Below are 19,659 nucleotides of genomic sequence, written 5' to 3'. Positions count from 1 at the left end.
ACTAGTCAAGCTTAAGGTGAGATACGTGTCACCCTTGTGATAGCTCGACCATTCGCTCGATCAAGTAGTGGATTCATCATGATTAACTCTTTAATTATATTGGCATGACCATACACGTTCTCAATCCAACTACCTCAAGGGGCCCAGAGATATCTCTCCCGTTATCAAGGAGGTGTAAATTCCATTTTGATCGCTCATACCCCACGACATATTTTATGACAAACTCAAAAACTACCTTTATGGCTACTCAATTACGGAATAGTGTTTGGCAGCCTCAAAGTATGCCACTACACATTTTGGGAATCAATGACGATCTCAGGTTTAAGGATCCTGCATGTACACCATTTGAGATAACAACTGATGGCACATTATAAATAATAATCCCAACAGTATCTCAAGGTGGGTCTATCCAACATCATGTTCTCTAACATAAATATCCACATTATTGACTTGGTATCTCTATACCTATGATCCATGAAACATGATCATCAATCAATATATGTGCTGGTCTTATATATCGTCACAATCATATGAGACCATGGATTGACTAAGCATAACATCATGATATAAATAAAGAGTTTCATGAATAAGTCATATACTTGCTAATCAATGTAAACGATAGTCATTCTTGAAATAACACATTAGTCGGTAGAACATGAATATAGATGTGTGATACAATTATCTCTATAATTGACTCTAGGGCATATCACCTTCACACTTAAGCCACTGTGAAAACTGGACACTCCGGTGTATACTGCAACATAACCGGACATTCCGGTGAGTATACTTTAGACATCTGAGCCAACATCTTCTCTGTGTAAATTGCTTCGGTGCCTTCTCCGGTGCTTATCAATTTATCACCGGACTACCCGATGAGCAATCCTCTACCATCCGAGCCAAAATGCAACCCTCTCTAGAAAATATGCTCCGGTTACACATGACTTCATCACCGAACCATCCGATGGCTTGAGCTTCGCCTATCTCTTTATACTGTTCTTTGTTCGGTGTATTTATCTGTTGTACTATTGCTCCATCAACGGACTATCTGATACCTTCAAAATCTTCTGCCCAAAACCAAATGCTCTGGTATCTATTGATTGTCGAACACCGGATTATCCAATTAGTTGATCTTCAACTTCAACTCTTGAAACTGTCTCTGCTGGAATTGCTCCAATGCTTCAGCCCATTTGACACCGAACCATCCGGTGAGGCAAAATTGCCTATGTCTGTATGTACTGTTCATTGTCCGGTGTGTGTGCAACACATTCAACATCGGACCATCCGGTGAGAACAAAACTCTTGGCACTTCTCTAATTCAACCAAATTTTGTCCCTACCTCGGTGACTTCTTCATGTATTACATCTACGAGACCTACTAACATATATTCCTGACAAACATATTAGTCATATTGACTATATCATCATTAATCATCAAAATCACAAATATGATCTAATAAAGCCATCTTCCCTACATGGTTGTCGATATTTCTCGTAGGCCAAGCACATTATCATTGGTGCATGAGGGGTGTGGTGGTCCGACGTCGACAAGTGTATACGAGAAAGACAAGGCTACTAAACATTACCCAAGAGGCACCCTCGTCGAAGGCGATGACCACAAATGTGTATGATCTAGCCATAGCCCAGGAGATAACTTATTTGTCTGTCTACGTTGAGGCGGGAGATGGATCAAATTTTGATATGGCCGTAGGGACCAATGACTTTGATGACAACACTTTCGAGGATCCAGCTAGATCAGCCTCCCATAACGTGCCAGCGTGGTTAGGCCTATCGCACAACAAATAAGGCTACCAAAAAGGTTACTTCTTGCAATTTCAATTCTAGGCAGGTTAATATTAAAATAATAGATTAAAAAAGATTATTTTTTGCAGGTGTGTTTGTAAGAAGGGTGGGTCAGGGATCATATGCTTCGATCCGTGAGGTTGTTTCTACGAGTTGTGTGGAGGAAAGGGGTCCTATGTAAAGAGGGAAGGCATGCGCCCAATCGGACGACCCAAACAAACAATTGAGTAGGCTATGCTGATTACAAAACTATTTTAATCCACTGGAAGTACCAGGCTGTACGAATAATTGTTTAGTGACCCAAACAAAACGAGTACAAATATGGCCGAAGCCAGCAACAACATAAATCCCTCTTTCAACGAATCATTAAATTAATGGAGTCAAACAAAAAAGTGGTATATTTCAGTGAGTCATAAATTTAAGCAGCTCCTCACAGTTTACATAATGGTGACCAGATGAAAATTACAAGCAGACTACAGATGCTAACTATCATGCATGACTATACCTTGGAGCAAGAACCAATTGCTACAGTTTTTAGATCATGTGCTCCATTTCGAAGAGAATGCCAGAGATGGGAGACGGTACAGCATTTCCAGAGCATAATTCAGGGAGCTATAATCTCGTTCCTTTGGTTTAACCACATCAAGTGACCGAAGTTAGAGGAATGTTTTCAGACCGTTAATCAATGACATAATTCGGATTAACTGCCAGTATTCTGCTCTCCAATATTCGTCGCGCACCACTGCCGTGTTCTGCCGCGGCTGCGGTGCCTTCATCTATGACTATAAGATGGCCTTCCCGCTGTATAAGCCTCTGCATACGCAGATATATTGAAAGTTTTATAAGCATGCAAAGATACTTATGATCTACTTATTTGAGTTTGTTTTGTTGAGGTAAAGGATGATTACTAAGGCAATTTTGAGTAACCTCTTAGAATGCAGTCAGATTTGGGGATTTGCGTACCAAATCACATATATACACAGATTATAGGATTACCTCTATAATGGCCTTGATGCACTTCACTTCTTCCTTCACCTCTGCAGTAGAACTATATGCACCTTTGGCATTCTGCTGCTCAACAAACCAAATGATAAGATCCCCTTGCTTCATGCCAGCCAAACCATCTCCTGCATCGCCAGAGTCGAATAAGCAACATTGGAACATGTCAGATAACTTAAATGACACAGCACAAAGAAAGCTGCTGATACAAGACTGAAGAAAATCTAAAAAGTTGAGCCCTCAAAACTTAAGTTGCATATATCATTGAATAATTCTGGTAGCTAAAAAAGAAATAATAACAATAAAAATGTACTGTGTACCAGTGTAAAAAAGATACATGTGCAGGGTTGAGTACAAATAAAGCTATAAAACAGAAGTCATGGAAAAGAAGAATCAAAGTATCTGTACCATCTTTCACGACTGATTCTTCATGCTGCCGTAGTCTCATAACCAAAGCCTGAGTAACTCTCTGGAAATGTTCTTCAGTTATTACCAACTTCTTCTTACCAGTATCTGTTCCTTGGTCATTTTCTAGAGTTTCGACATGTAAAACAAATAACAAAATTATTAGAAACAAACTAATAGAAAAGAGAGCAACCTTAAGTTCTTAACAGTACTGGGAATCCACCTGCATCCTGTTGTTGAGCAGCAGGATCTGCTTCAGCTGGCTGTCCAGCATCATTATCAGAAGGTACATTTGTTCCATCTTCAGCATATTGGAAGTCGGAAAGATCAACTTCACTTGATTCCACACTACACAAATTAACAAGCTTCCGTGTTAGCGATATCACAATGCCAATATTAATTCTTAAAAAGGTTAAATTGTAAACAAATTCACCTGATGATGGATGTCTTGAGCAATTTAACTGCCAAGCGGACATGGACCGGGAGAACCTACAAGATTCGAACATCATCTTATGTTAGTCGCATAATTACAGTAAGACAAATAAACCACCGTAAGGACCATAAGGACTAACTGTAAGTCGATCATACTATCCATGATAGTGCAAGTGAACTAATTTAGTGTATCACACCAGAGCAAATAGAACAGTGCTACAAGAAAGACATTGCAGGGTCTCATCATCCGATACGTGTAATATATGCACGAGAATTTTACTTACAACTCTTTCTAAATGACTTCGGGCAATAGCTTCTGACAGCCTAATTAATGCTTCCAATTGCCTAACTGTCATCCTGTAAGCAACCCTGGTACCAGGAGTACTGTCACCTCTACGAAGGGTAACATAAGACTCAACCAGAACTTTCTTTGCTTCTGAACTCAGCTGCAATGACATAAAGGAATATTTATAAGCTAATGACAAATTGAATCCATTTTCCAAGAGCACAAAGACTCAAACCTGTGGTTTCAAAGACTTCGCAAAAAAAATATAACGCTTCAATTCGGCAGTGCTAAATGCAGGGGCAAGCGCTTCTTCACGTTTCTGATGGACTCTTACAATGTGATGGGCAATGTGGTAGTCGGTATTTTCATCAGGTTCATCGATCATAATGTATACCAGATCAAATCTTGAAAGAATAGCTGGAGGCAATGCCACATTGTACTGGAGGATATTACAACAAACAAAAAGAAATTAGATTTCAACAATTCCTTCAATCTCTAACTCATAAGATGTTATGTTTCAGACAAAACAGTCACACAGATGCAAAACTTCTGAATGAGCATGAGACGATATATATATCGTGATTAGTTTGGCGTACCTTAAGTGGTTTTGACTTGTCATAACGCCCTCCTGTCGGATTTGCCGCTGCTAAAATTGAAGTTCGAGCATTCAAAGTTGCCTGTATTCCTGCTTTTGTTATGCTAATGGTTTGCTGCTCCATTGCTTCATGTATAGCGACCTACAATGGATGGAAAAAAATAGCACTCCTGAAGCTTTCACATTAGTGAGAAAAAAAAGTTGAAGGCAACAGCAGGTATTGGTAAACTACCTGATCCTTAATGTCCATCTTATCGAATTCATCAATGCAACAAACTCCATTATCAGCTAACATCAGTGCACCTGCCTGCAAGAAATAAAATGGTTGGAACATCAAAGGAACGAGATCAGAACCTGCAAGACATAAATAATATAATTCCAAACAAGAATATAAAATACACATTTAGATCCTAGGAAAAAATGTGCTCAATTCAGCATTTAGTGTATAAAGCATATATTGTTTAAACGGACACTAGTTCTTTTGAGTAGATATGTTGAGATCATTTTCTAATGAGCATTCAAACTGTGGCAAGGCAGCATATGGTGCATTTAGCAATATGCGCTGACAAAAGAAATGAATGTCAGTTAAATTTGGTAGTACCTCAATACAAAATTCACCAGTCTCCGGTTCTTTAGCAACAGCTGCTGTCAGACCAGCAGCAGATGAGGACTTCCCTGATGTGTAAACAGATCGTGGAACAATACTGACAGTGTATCTGAGCATTGGATAAGAAACCGCATTATATATTTTCTTTATGATTGATAAGCAATGAACTCATCTAAAACAACCAAATAGGTCTAACTGAACGAAAAAAAGTTGAATGAGCAATTGGATCTCAGGGTTTTTGATATTTTGAACATACATGATGCATACAATATTATTCACCAAAACATGTTGAAACAGTTAAAAACCAACAGAACTCCATTAGCACAGAGAAATGAGTTCAAATGAACTATTAATTGCCATTCCTTGTTATGACAAAGCCATGGTATCATTTATGCAAATACAATAGTGTTATCTTGTGAAACAGCAGCAAAAAGTTCATGATGTAACCTAAAATTTGTTCATCACAGCCTCAAAAAATGCCGTTCAAAGAATGTTGCAACAGGAGTATAGAATAACAATGCTTACTTTAAGAACTGAGACTTTGCACAGCTTGGATCACCAACAATACAGACATTGATGTCACCTCTAAGGTTGATCCCTTCATGTGTTATCTTGTGAACACCACCCAAAAGCATCAGAAGGATTGCCCTCTTTATTTCTTGATGACCAAAGACGGTAGGACATATGCTATCAACTATCTTATTAAAGAAATCTGGAGTGTTCCTCATCCTAACAACCTCATCTTCCTCTTCTTCCTGTCAACGGGAGATTCTTTGGAATATAAGTACTATAACAACTAACAAGTGAGAAGATAAAATGAAATGATTTAGAATATAGCTCCGTGAAAGTAAAACAGATAGGAGCATGCTGCATGCATAGAAGTACAGTACACTAACACCACAGCACCAAATTAGATTTTTTTTAAGAGCAACAGTTCAGGAGTTGAAAAGACTTGAAGGAGCTTGATTGGTATGCATGTCATAAAGAATGAACAGACAGCATAGCTATGGTTAAATCTAACCATGACAACTAGGTATGACATGACAAAACAAATAATTTCAGAAGCATGTGTGTTATAGTTTTTTAGGAAAGACAACCCTCCTTTTTGCCTTTGGAAGAGAACAGTAGGTATTAGAGACTGTAATGGACTTACAGTGAATTTTTGTCTCTCACTGTCATCACCATCAGTGTTCCGATCCCTGATGTCCACTTCTCTCCTGCCATCCGCCACCTAATAACATTGAAGATAAATGATAGCCTTATGATAAAAAGATTAAAATTAAACTAGTAAGATGGAACATTGTTGCTACAAAGAGTTCATAATCGTACCTGTACTGAGTTTGCCACAAAAGCAAGGCGATAAGAGAGATCCCTAACACCAAGGGACTTCAAGCCCTTCACACCTTCTTGGACGCCTGATCCATTATTTCGTTGAGGAGCTTCCCGGCGACACTCAGCTCGCTCACCAGGTGAAGTTAGTGCCATAACGTCTGGAACAGCAACAATAGTTCCAGTAAATATGACCCTGAAAATGCCAAAAGTAGAACATTTAATTAGACAGTCAATCCAAGGAGGACTAAAGGAATCCAAACAGAAAGAAGTTCTCTCACGTGTCCCCAGCTCTAGCCTTCTCTACAATCTCATGCCGCAGAATGACATCCAGGGAGCGAGGAAGTGACCCAGCAGGTATCTCTTTTGATGTCTCTTGCATTCTGACCCGCTGCCAATCTGTGAATTTGCTCTCCTGCCGGAGAAGAGCCCATTTTGATCGGTTCTGGCATGTTGCATTGACGCATATTATAGGCTAAAGACAAGGTACAGGAACCCATCATTAGACACATTGCAGTAGAGAGAAAACAAAGAGCTATGTCGTGCAGAGGTACAACCTCAGTATACTTGAACTGCTGCTCCACATTCTTTACAACATTCCCACAGTCAAGGCACTTGAAGGTGCCTTGCAATAGTTCAGGCCGCACCTCACTCGTCCGTGTCACAACACCCATTACAGCTGTCAGCTTACCAATCTCAGCTGTCCCAAGCTCTCTCAGCCTGCCATAACAGCAGTGTCAGTCCAAGTTTTTGGCAACTATTTTGCAGTTTAGGACTCGGATCTATCAGAGCATTGCAAAAGATATTACAGAATTAGACTGTAGTATCCAACCACAGAAGCAGATGACAGTAAAATTAATTTCCACACTCGATGTGACCCTTTAATTCATTTGTGCAAAAACGTAACAGTCTAGGTACTCAACAAGCAACTGCATATCTGCGATAAATTCCATCGATCATACTGAACCAAAAGATACTAAGCATATTTTTTCTTTTAAATTTCACAAAGACATAACAGGCACTTCCCAAATGGATAAAGCACCCCCTGGGGTAGCATGTGCATACCTTTTGAGCATTGGGATGTTGTAGAAGGCGATGTTTATATCCTTGTTGGGGCTATCATCTGAGATGATCGGGGCACGGTTCTCGCCAGCCCGGTGCTCCAACACAAACCTCTTGCACGCATTCCTTAAGTATGGCTCGAACCTGATACAATAAAAGGGGCCACATGAACAAAATTATAAAAAACAATACAAAGAAGCTGAATTGGAACCAATTAGAAATCCTATCGAATAACTGTAACGGAAGAACATTCTACTTTTCAGGCAACTAAAACATTTCAATGGTAAACATGCGCAAGGTTAATGCAAGCTGACAACAAACTAAGCACCCCTTCCTCCACAAATCCAAGCAAACGAAGTTGAGATAAGACTGTCCTACCTAAAATCCAGCCGAGGAAACCCCGAAAAGGCTCATCTAAACCCCGCATGTCCACCCAAAATCGAAAATCTGATCCAATTCCTCTCTCAAATTCGAGTAAACCAACCAAAGCTGTTACATTTACGTCTCTAGATTCCAAAACTTCCGGGCCACACTAAATGAAAAAGAATTTCCAATTCACCTGAGGTACTCCTCGGAGATGGCCTTTTGGAGGACGTCGTTGAAGCGCATGATGTGCGCAAAGTCGACGTACATGGTGGTGGACTCCCGCGACCGCATCGCCTCCATCTCCGTATCGTAGAACGGCTCTGCGGCATCCGGCTCCTTGAACCTACAGATCCAAGTAAAATCATCCGCCACGGCTCAGACAAACGGACGGACCCCATAAAAAAAGGCCCTAGAAGTGGCCTCCGAGGCGACGGCGGTGGCGGCGCTCGACTCACCGCTTGAGAAACTCAAGGAAGATGTTCTCCACCCGCGCCGCCTTCTCGTCCACGAAGAACCCGCCAAACGCCTCCATCGCCGAGGCGTCCTTCTGGAAGCTTCTGGATCCGGCGGAGAGATTGGGGACTGGGATTGGATCTTGGGTCTCAGCGTGAGCGTCACTGCGCGCGAGGGTTTCGGGGTTGGGGGGTAGAAGGGGGAGGCGTAGCGTAGGGTCGCTCTTGGCGGGAACGCCGGCTTGGCGCCAAATCTTCGCGCCAAAAGGGGCTTGGCGCCAAATCTTCGCGCCAAAAGGGGCTTCTGGCAGTGGGTCGCGTGCACCGGGTCTGTGGACCAGGTAGGTTGGTAAGCACTGCCATGTGGGGCCTGTAGCGGAAGAGCAGGGAGAGGCAACGTTCGTGGGCCGGTAGGGCAGGCGTGGTGCGCTGGTGGGCCTGGGAGGATTGGTAATTTGGGAGTTTTTTTATTTTTTTATTTTTATTAAAAATTTAAATAAATAGATTTCTTGTAGAAGAAATTGCAAAACTAGGCGCCTGCAGCTCTGTCATGTAAGTCTTTTTTTTTTTTATTGTTGTTAATTAGTGCAATAGTAGTGTATAATATAGGTTTTAGACATGTATAACCTAGAGTTTAGAAAATTATCAAATTTACTTAGAAAATTGTACGATAGCAGTGAAATATAGAATAATATTTTTAGTATATTATTTTTACTATATTAGGGTTGTAATGTACGACGTAGGAGGTAGCAGTATATGATAATTTGCGAACCTAGGATGTAGCATTTAGAAATTATTTTATCCGATAATTAGAAATATAGTTTGTTGATCTTAACATTGGTTTGTTTGCGGGTGTTTCCAGGGATAGCAGATAAATTAATTTTTCAGATATATTATGGTGAGGGTGAAATTAGGTACGATCCTAACGGTGTAGATTTGTCTGGATTTCGTTATGTTATGAAGGGTCTTAGTAAAGCTAATGAGAGGACCATTGTGGGTGTGTGCAAATGGCTCATGCGCTTTTTCCAACTGGATCCGCAGCAACATGAGCTGAAGTTGAAAGCTGTTATCAGCCGTGCTAGTTATGGATACTTTGGTGAGCTTGTTCCCATCGAAGCCACATCAACTTGGAGGCAGTATATAGATATATGTTGTGAACATGGCCTGCCGCTGGTTTTGTTAGCTGAGGCGTACCTGAAAGGTCAAACTGAGGTGAACTCTGCAGAAGCAATAGCAGGACCAAGTGAGGCAGTGGAAGATGAATCAGAGGCGGCTAATGTCGGGTCTAGGGAGGATGTTGATGATATTCCAGAGTTGCAACCGATGGGTGTAGCTGATGAAGGGGAGCACATTCCTAGCATTATTGAAGATATGGATTTGGAGGATGAAGAGTTCGAGGAAGGCCTTGCTGATAGGGATTCGTCTGACGAGGAGGGTGATGCTCCAGTTTCTGCAAAGTTGAGGGATCATGAATTTTCAAAGCTGGTGGTTAGCGAGGCTGACCGGATACCGTGGAAGTACCATGAGAACGAGGTATTACAGGGTGCTATGTACCCTACAAAGGAGGCAGTTATTGATGCAATGAAACTCTGGTCGTTGTCTCTTCGGAGGCAATTCAAGGTTGTTAAATCCAGTAAAACGGAGTATGATCTGAAGTGTTTGGTGCCGCAGTGTCCTTGGCGGGTGCACGCATTCAGAAGGAAATTGGTAGACTACTGGCAGTGCACAATAGTTAAGGAACATAATTATCATATTGAGGAAATAGAGTTCGCCCACCGGAACCTGTCATCTGCCTTCATTACAAATGTTATGTACGGGGAGATTGTGGATAACCTAAGGTATGAGCTATGATCAATAATCCGTGCTATTGAGCAAATGTTCTAGTACGTAATAAACTATGCGAAGGCATGGAGGGCGAAACAAAAGGCTATTGAGATGAGGTTCGGAATATATTAAGATTCATATCACAATCTACCTCGTCAATTAGCCACAATTTGTGGAAGAAACCCAGGTAGCTACTATGATATCAAGCATTACCCCTCTACTGATGTGGAGTACAGCGGGAAAAGAGTGTTGCAGCGTGCTTTCTTTGCATTCGCTGCAACTATCAAAGCATTTCGATATTGCCAACCCATCATATATCTAGATGAAACATTCCTGACTAGGAAGTACAAAGGGCAGATATTGTCTGCAATTGGGGTCGACGGTAACAACCAAGTCCTGCCACTAGGGTTTGCTTTCGTGGAGAGTGAGAATGGGGACATCTGGTATTGGTTCCTAGAGCGGGTCAAACATGCAATTGTTCTTGACCGATCAGAAATGTGTCTCGTTCATGATAGACATGCAGGATTATTGCAGGCTTTGCTAGATATGCAACATGGTAATGTTCGACGGGGTGTAGCAGCATAGTGGCCCGACCTCAAAAGCAGGTGGTGCATGCGCCATATGGGTGCAAACTTCTATAGACAGTTTAAAAACAAAAAGTTGATGAAGCTTTTCAAAAAGTTGTACAATCAAAACCAGCAACGGAAGTTCAATGCACTATGGGCAAGACTTAATGAACTGACTCTAAAACAAGCTGCGAAAGCTGCACCTAACGGTGATGAACTAATAGCTCTCGGACCTCTTCCAACCGATACTCTGCAGATTGTAAAGAGATCAGGCTCATCTATTCGGAGCTTCTCACAGTGGATACATAATGAGCCAAATGAAAAATGGGCTCTGTTGTACGACAGTGATGGTCCAAGGTATGGAGTAATGACTACAAATCTTGCAGAGGTTTATAACTGGGTCATGCGAGGAATGAGGTCCCTACCACTAGTTAGAATTATGGAAGGCATTTTGCATGGGACTTGTAAGTACTTTATTGATCGGTATGAAGCTATTAAGATTGTAATAGAGGACAATCGTATGCTTTATGGACGGATGCTATGTGAGTACATGGAGAAGGCCAATAAGAAGACCCACATGCATCGCGCAGATCAAGAGGGGACTGCGGAGCACAGGTTCAGTATTCTGTGCCGGGATAAGGGTCGAAGGGGGGGTAGACGTGAGCGGCATGTTCAAGAGTGTGTGCTAGGAGTGGGACATGCATCTGTAGTTGTCAGAAGCCACAATTACTCCACAAACCTTGTACACACGTCATAGCTGCGTGTGTGGAGCACCATATGCTTCCCAGGCAATATGTTTCAAAGTATTTTATGAAAGATAAAATACTTAACACCTAGAATCATGAGCTGTATGGTTACAGCATTGTTGACACTTTTACAAGTAATCTAGGGCCTGCAAGAATATATGTGCATGATTTGGAAAAGATGAAGAATGCACCTGGCCGAAGACAAACTCGTCGGATTCGCAACGATATGGATGAATCCGAGGTTGGCCCTAGGGTCAAGCGATGTAGTCAGTGCAATGGAATAGGTCACATGTACAAGTATTGTCCCAAAAATGCACCTGGTGATGCACCTGTTGTCTAGGTGAGTTTTTATGGTGCGTTGTGCTCGTTTTGTACCATTTTAATCTTCGTTAATGTTGCATATAGTGATATAGTTAATTTGCATTCAAAGGATATTGTTACTGTCTATATCTAACAATGCATTAATGTACATATCTTTCAAATGCAGATATGGCCGACCCTGCGACCCTCGAGCTTCTAGACCCTGCCGTGGACAAGAAGCATCGCAGCTTCTTATCCGCCGAGCATCAGACGGAGCTAGGAGTGTTTCGACCACGGAGCCCTAGAGAGCTGCTCACGATAGACGAGCGATGAAAGCACAGGTACTTAGAAAATTTCATACAAAATTGCCATATCACTGATGTAATTCCATATTATTGATATACTGCAATACTTATAGGTTGGCAGCGGCGGGACTCCTACCGCTTTGCCGGCTGGTCGAGGCCCGATAGACGGAGAACCCCGAGGCAGCGGCGCGTTGTTTCTACCTTGATCAGTCGCTGATAGCAGCCCTGGTCGACCGATGGAGGCCGGAGACACATACGTTCCATCTCTCGTGCGGCGAGATGACCCCGACCTTGCAGGACGTAGCCTACCTCTTAGGCCTTCCTTGCGCGGGAGTTGCGGTTGGGGTCATCGATATGGAGGCTGACTGGATCAACGACATGCATCAGCGCTTTGGCCCGGTGGAGCGGAAGGCGGACGCACCCCCTACGTGCCTGAGTTCTTGTCCGATGCATGAGGGCCAACAAAGAAGTGGATTCTACATTTTCAGGTTCGGTACAATGCAACCTATCATTTACTATTATAGTATGTAGTAATGATCGTTTTTGACACCAGTCATATTTGCAGCCAGCGTACATACACCCCCATGCTAACGCATACACAGTCTCCAGGCATTTGGAGGCCTTTCTACTTTGGTTGTTTGGGTGGGTTATGTTCACTAGTGGCCAAGGCCACCTGGTTGTGAGGACGCTTGTGCCGTACGTCAGGTTGATAGCGGATGCTGATGGGGAGGAGGTACCGCAATTCAGTTGGGCATCTGCTGTCCTTGCTGCGACGTATCAGGTGCTCTGCGACGCGTGCACGAAGAAAGAGCCACTAGACACTTTTGCCGGGTGTCCACTTCTTCTGCAGCTGTGGTCATACGAGCGTTTCGCCATAGGCAGGCCGGTGGTGGACCGCTCCCCGTACCCCGAGGAATGGTACGGAGAGCCGGACGAGGACGCGCCTACTATGGCCTCGATGTGGTGCCGTTGTCGGGTACGTATTTTATATTAACACTTTGCTTCGTGTTCTTTTTCCCTCTAACAATTTGTAACGATGTTTGTCACGCAGCCACACTGGGTGCATGAGCAACCTTGCAGCGCTTACGAGCATTTTCATACCCAGTTCGACAGGCTACGACCGGACAACGTGGTATGGGAGCCTTACAACATCTTGGCCGTGCAAGGGCGTGCATGATTGGGTTTGTCACCGTTGTGTACCCGCGACGAGGATTACTGGCTCATGAAGGCGCCGCTTGTCTTCGACATCTACGTCAAAGAATACTCATCGCACCGCGTCATGTGGCAGTTTGGCCGTCACCAGGCATTCCCTCTGGTCCACATCCGTACCGTCCCCGTGCATGTCCACAGGTACGTATGCAAAATTACAGTTTTCGTAACCTTCATTTTACTGTGACTTATATTTACCGTGGTTCAAATACAGGTACACACAGAAAGGCCAGCCAGCTGGCAACCTCTGGGCAGAGCGCTTGGCCCCTTACGTGGCAACATGGGCCCAAGCGCTACAGGATGTCGTGGAGGAGGCCCGTCCCTACACCGAGCGGAACTTCAACGAGTACCTATGGTGGTATGTTCCACGTACACGCACACGTATCACCTACACGCCTGAGGGTGTCCGGCCCCACATCGCGTCGACAACAGTGGCATATCCGGTGCATTGGGACGAGGACGCTGCATTAGCGGTTAGTTTTTCTTTGAAGTCAGTAGTCCATACTCAACGAACAAAACCGTATACTGTAATTGTTTATTCCTGTTCAAATCTGTAAGAAGATATCATTTATGATGTACATAGGGATGCAGCTGGTGCCATGGACCGCCTTCGGCAAGGGCAGCACCTCAGTGCGTCGGATGTTGCGAGCTTCATCAAGCGGGTTTTCGACAAGACCGCACGCGCCTTAAAGCTAACCTCCTGCCGATCTACCACAGATGTAGCAGAGGCGCCTCCCAGGTCCAGTGGTGTCCACGCTGAGTCGTCTCGGTGGTCAGATGTGCTCCGTCGTTCATCCGTGTCGGCACCCACACGACCCCTTTTACCACGTCATGGAGGCTCGGAGCAACTTGGTACGAATTTTAATTTTGAACAATATTCAACAATATTCGTTACTTACTACTGCATTGATTATTAAACTTTCATTAGGTGCACCTACACAAGCCTCGATGCAGCCTTCGTAGATCGAGCCCTGTGCGTCTACCCTCAGGTACTGGCGGCACCCTTCATCCTAGTTTTTAATACTTTTAGCAAATTAAGTTAATATTGTGGTCAGGTTACTTCGGTGACGAGGCCGGTCCGTCTTCAGCGGCCCCACGCCTGACCCCACCGCAACATTCGAGCCATACTACGGCATGACAGCCTGGCCTTCTTCTGCTGCACCGGCATACCACGCAGGTACAATTATACAATTTTTACTACTACTTCCAATACCACATTGTTTGTATCGAATATAATTATTTGTTCGTAGGCCCCTCTAGCCAGTACATATGGACGCCAGCAGAGCCTTCACAGTCCTCCTATTCTAGTCAGGAGGATGAGGCTGGCCCGGACGCCGCATACGACCTCATTTGTGACTTCTTCGGGGGCACACCTGACTACGACGTCCTCCAGCGGACCCAAGTACCCAGTGCTCCCCTCCGGACGCAGCCCACGCAGGACGAGGCCTCGACACTGATGCTCCCTACTAGGCCTACCAGACACGTCGGTCCACCCGACCCCCTCACCTACTCCAGGAGTCACGTGAGGGTTAACCAGCAGCATTGGGACCACGATGGGGCGCACGGGCGACGGCAACGAGGGAGGCAGCAGTAGAATTTTACATTTTATGTAACTTACATATGCATATTCGCTTCGTGATGTACTCCTACGTATTCAGACACATTTACTCTTTGTGGTCCACATAGCATGTCGTAACTGCATTTCGTATTCCAAAACAATGGCATCCTAGTTGCATTTCTTAATCCGACACGATCACAAGCCACATTCTGTCGTTGTCATTATATCTTACAAAAACCTCGCTTCCTCTGTTGGGAGTGTTACTTTAATGAACAAGTGACCACACTACTGAACTTTAACCATGATTTGACAACACATGCCTCCTTGTGCAGGCTTTAAACAAGAAGTGACAACACTACCCAGCTTTTTCCAAACAATAAATGACAAAACGGGTACCAATAAATGTGGAATCTCTAACCATGATCAATGACACAACTTTCCCATTTTTCAAGATGGAATCCGATGCTCCTGCCACCAGCTACACCCCTGCACTCACTCCTTTCTTCAAGAGCGAATCCAATGCTCCTGCCTCCCCCAACTATAAATAGCCGAACCTCCTTACATTAATGCACCACTTATTTCTCAGATCTCTCAAGTGCAAGTCTTCCTCAGCTCCATCAAACCCACCAAAGAAACATTGGAGGACTACCATACCTGAAAGTCTCGAACCACCAATGTGCTTCTGTGGTGACCTTTGTAAGCTCCGCGAGTCGCAGGACATCTCATACACCTATGGGCTGCGCTTCTTCATGTGTGCCAACTACGAGTATGACAAGCCTCAACATGCAACAACCAGTTATCGACCGGTACGACAACAGATTTCAGCCTTATCTCTTCCGATTTTGCACCCTATTTTACTAACCGCTCATCTTGTTCCATTTGTTTAGTCCCCTCCAGCGCTCTGTGATTTTATTCAATGGCTCGACAATAGCAAAATGACGCACAGAAACAATGGGTCGACATGAACATGAGGTGGAGAAGGGAAGCGTACGCACATCGGGAGTACGAGCAACAGCAAGAGGAACTTCACCTCAAGCGGGAGGAAGAAGAGCGCATGAGGAAGGCGGCGCATGACCGTACCGTGGCTCGTGCTCAGGAGGCTGAGAGGGAAAGGAAGCGGGAGAGAGCCCGCCGTGCTAAGGCGGCAGGTCCCGATGCCCTCCGAAAGGGAAAGTATCCTAAATGCACTCAGTAGAGAGCATCTAATGTAACTCGACATACTTTCCCTCCCTAAGGCATGTTATGATTAGGATCAGCGCACTAATAAGTAGGTCTTAGTGCGAACCGTACATGCCACCTTTGTTTCCTCATCGTGTCATCGCGGTTACAGTGTATTGTAATGTTTTCATCTTATGTTTAATACTATGTTTGTCGTCGTTCGCACCCCATACTCACGTAAAATGCTGCGAATGCTAATTACTGATTTTTTATTCTCCGACTATTACATAACCTACACCAAATTAAAATTCCAAATTTTCTTAAAGCCCTTTTTATTATTTCTTGAATTACACAAAAATTACATTTTTAGGGGAAAAAAGGCCCTAACCGGCCCCTAAGAGGGCGGCAAGGGGGCTAACCGCCTTCTCTAGGCCTACCCGCCCCCTGAGAGGGCGGTTAGCCCCCTTGCCGCCCTCTCAGGGGGTAGTTAGGTTGCCTAACCGCCCTCCCAGAGGGCTGCAGGCGCCTAGTTTTGCAATTTCTCCTGCGGGGAATCTATTTATTTAAATTTTTAATCAAAAAATATAAAAATAAAAAACTTGGTAATTTGGTACGTTGGTTGGGCTCCAAGCCTCTAACGGGGCCGAGCTTAGTCCCTGCCTCTTCACTGGAAAAATCTATAGATCGCACGCACGAAATAAGCCCATAGATTGCACGCTATACGGTTTGTGGGCGGGGATGATCCGACGGCTACGATGCTATCCAAAGTGTGTGCAGGTGCATATGGGTTGGACATGTATCGCATAACGGTTGGGCGGGTGGGTGAGAGGTTAGCTTGAATATCAACTTCAATATCGATGTACTGAAGGATGCGGTTCAATGTAGTGATATGAGGCTCATTAGGATTATGCAGGTGAAGACAACCTTGTTGAATAGTGTAGGCAATATCATAATTAAGTGAGTGAAGGTGAGATACCGAAAAGCATTGATGAGGCTACAGTATTGTGTAGGATTGCTTTCAAGAGGACTAATAGAAGAGGGAACCTTCGAGTGAGTATCTACTGGTCTGATGTAAGGTTTGCAATCAAACATGCTAGCACATTCAAGAATATCCAACATGTATTGGCGCTCGAAGAGGAAGAGACCACCATCACGGTGCTACATGGACACACCTAGAAAATGATGAAGTTCTTTGAGATCCTTCATAGAAATTCGTGTTGAAGTGCAGAAATTGTCTGGTGGAGCAACACATTTGAAAAAAGCTATCAACACTATGTCATACACATATGGTAACAAGTAAGCAGTGTTCTAGGTAAACAAATCGAGAGGTGTCAGACTTGGCCTTAGCAAATCCGAGAGACAATAAGTGGAAGGCAAAGCGGTTGTATCATGCATGAGGTGCCTTCTTGAGACCATATATAGAGTTGTTGAGCCGACAGACATAATGAGGACGCAAGTTGTCCACAACGCCAGTTGGCTGGGAACAATAAACCATCTCAGACAAGTGCCATGAAGGAATGCATTATTTACATCCAACTTATGAACATGCAAATCCCAAGACAATGCTAAAGACATAACAATGCAAATTGGGGCAGGCTTCACAACGGATCTAAAGGTCTCATCAAAGTCAACACTGGGATGCTGCGTGAAGCCATGAAGAACCCAACAAGCTTTTAGCAATGTAGTGTGCCGTCAAAATTAAAATTGTGGCAAAAAATCCACTTGCCAGTCACAATATTGCCATGAGAGGGATGAGGAACAAAATCCCACATGTGGTTGCCTGAAGAGCCACAAACTCCTCTTCCATAGCCTTCCGCCAATGAGGATCAACGAGGGTAGAACGATATGTCTTTGGATCAAATATAGAGCGGCAACATGCAAGTCTTCCATAGCCTTCCGCTGGACAGGTTGGCAAAAACCTTGATTGCCTCGTAACACCATCATGTGAGAGTTGGTGAGCGGCTATATAAGCATCACGGTGGCTAGAAACTAAGATGGGGCCAAAGCAATGGCCATCATAGGAGGGCCGAAGTAAATGAACATAGCAGACCAATAGGAGCTTGCACAGACTCGTAGTCCGATAAAAAATCAAAAGCAGCAGGAGTCAATGTGGAGTTCAACTAGGCAAAAGGAAATGAAGTCTCGCCAAATGTGACATGGCGGGAAATAATGACCCATTTGAAGGAAATATCAAAATACCGATAACCTTCATGATCTGAAGAGTAGGCAAGGAACACACTCATGGTAGAACAAGGGGACAACTTGTGAGGGGTGATGGTGGATAAGTTGGGGTAGCACTTAGAGCCAAACACGCTGCGATGAGAATATGTGGGAGGCACTCTGTAGAGTGTGAAGAAGGGAGTGGAGAAATGGAGTGTCTTGGTGGGAAGACAGTTGAAGAGATAGGTGGCCTCAACCCAAAAGGAGGTGAGGAGATTGGTCTAAAATAGGAGGGAACATATTATGTTGTTGGTGGAACCCATTATGTTGGCTGAATGAATAATGTGTTCAGCCTTGTCGTTTTGCTAGGAGGTGTAAGGACATGACATGTGAAAGACATGCCATTAGTGAGGAGAAAAGTGTGGTAAGTAAGGTTATCGAACTCATGACTATTGTTGCATTGGACACTCTTGATCTTGCTACGAACTGAGTAGTCACATAAGAAAAGGAATTGGATAGTGTGGAAAAAGTATCATATTTGAGATGAAGAGGAAATGTTCACAAAAAATACGAGCAATCAACAAGAATAACTAGGTATTACTTGTAGTCGGACACACTGACAACGGGGGAGGTCCAAAGATCATAATGTACTGAATCGAAATTCTTGAGAGCTCGAGAATGTGAGGTGGCAAATGGGAGGTGTACCTAGGGATCAAGCTAGAAAGAATGACAAATAGTGTCGATAGAGCTTTTATTACATGAGATAGTAAAGGAACTAGCAAGCTTGGAAAGAGCTTTATGACCTGGGTGACCAAGACGACGCTGCTTAAGTGAAGTGGAAGTGTAGGTAAGGAGGGAAGATGATGGGGAGAGGATACCGACAGATGAAGAGGGTAGAGTGGCCCTGTAACAGCCCAAAATTTATAGACATGACAGTAAGCATTCATGAGCATCATTAGCATCATGTTGAATTGTTTGAGCATTTATGCATGCATTAAAAATAAAAAATTAAATCATTAAGCTTAAGGATAATTGATGCATTGTGAAGGAACTCACAAAATTTCTATGTAACCTAGCACTCAAAATAATTTTAGAAATTAGTCTATGGCATATGAAGAATATTAACATTTTTTCTAGATTTTTGGGAATTAAATTGAAGCCTTAAAAATCTATGCAAGTTAGAAAAGGTTTCAATTTTGGAGAATTTTAATTTGATTTTGACTGAGGCTTTTCGGGTCAAACTAGTTCAAATGGGTCGCATATGATTTATAGTATCCCACAAAAATTATCCTGTAATTTTTGAGCTTGGGAAGGTTCCCATTGGATGAGAGAAATGAGGGAGATCTTTTTGCTATGTTGGTCACTGTTCATCTAGGCCATTTGAAAGTTTCCCACGGTGATCTAATATCTTTTCAAGAAAATGACGCGAGAACCCGCGGTGAAGAAATAAGGAGATCTTTCTATATCGACATATCAGTTGGAAAAATTATAGGCAAATTCC

At 43.5% G+C, this 19,659-nt stretch overlaps 1 protein-coding gene across 1 annotated transcript; it reads right to left on the bottom strand.

Annotated features, from left to right (window-relative positions):
• Nucleotides 1-2,197: 2,197 nt before the first annotated feature.
• Nucleotides 2,198-8,549, bottom strand: LOC133928663 (DNA replication licensing factor MCM6-like). The gene is made up of 18 exons (XM_062375098.1): nt 8,336-8,549; nt 8,074-8,223; nt 7,518-7,658; nt 7,010-7,172; nt 6,734-6,927; nt 6,453-6,648; nt 6,277-6,354; nt 5,649-5,878; nt 5,118-5,232; nt 4,749-4,823; nt 4,518-4,658; nt 4,157-4,360; nt 3,920-4,081; nt 3,637-3,692; nt 3,427-3,551; nt 3,207-3,329; nt 2,796-2,926; nt 2,198-2,612 (listed from the first exon to the last, which is right to left on the bottom strand). Exons 1-18 carry the CDS (start codon nt 8,410-8,412, stop codon nt 2,478-2,480), a joined length of 2,496 nt encoding a protein of 831 aa, XP_062231082.1. The 5' UTR covers nt 8,413-8,549; the 3' UTR covers nt 2,198-2,477.
• Between the last annotated feature and the right edge of the window lie 11,110 nt (nt 8,550-19,659).

Source organism: Phragmites australis, chromosome 9 (assembly GCF_958298935.1).
Source record: "Phragmites australis chromosome 9, lpPhrAust1.1, whole genome shotgun sequence".
NCBI classification, from domain to species: domain Eukaryota; kingdom Viridiplantae; phylum Streptophyta; class Magnoliopsida; order Poales; family Poaceae; genus Phragmites; species Phragmites australis.
Note: the sequence above shows the minus strand (reverse complement) of the source record. Positions and strands in the feature narration are given on the sequence as shown.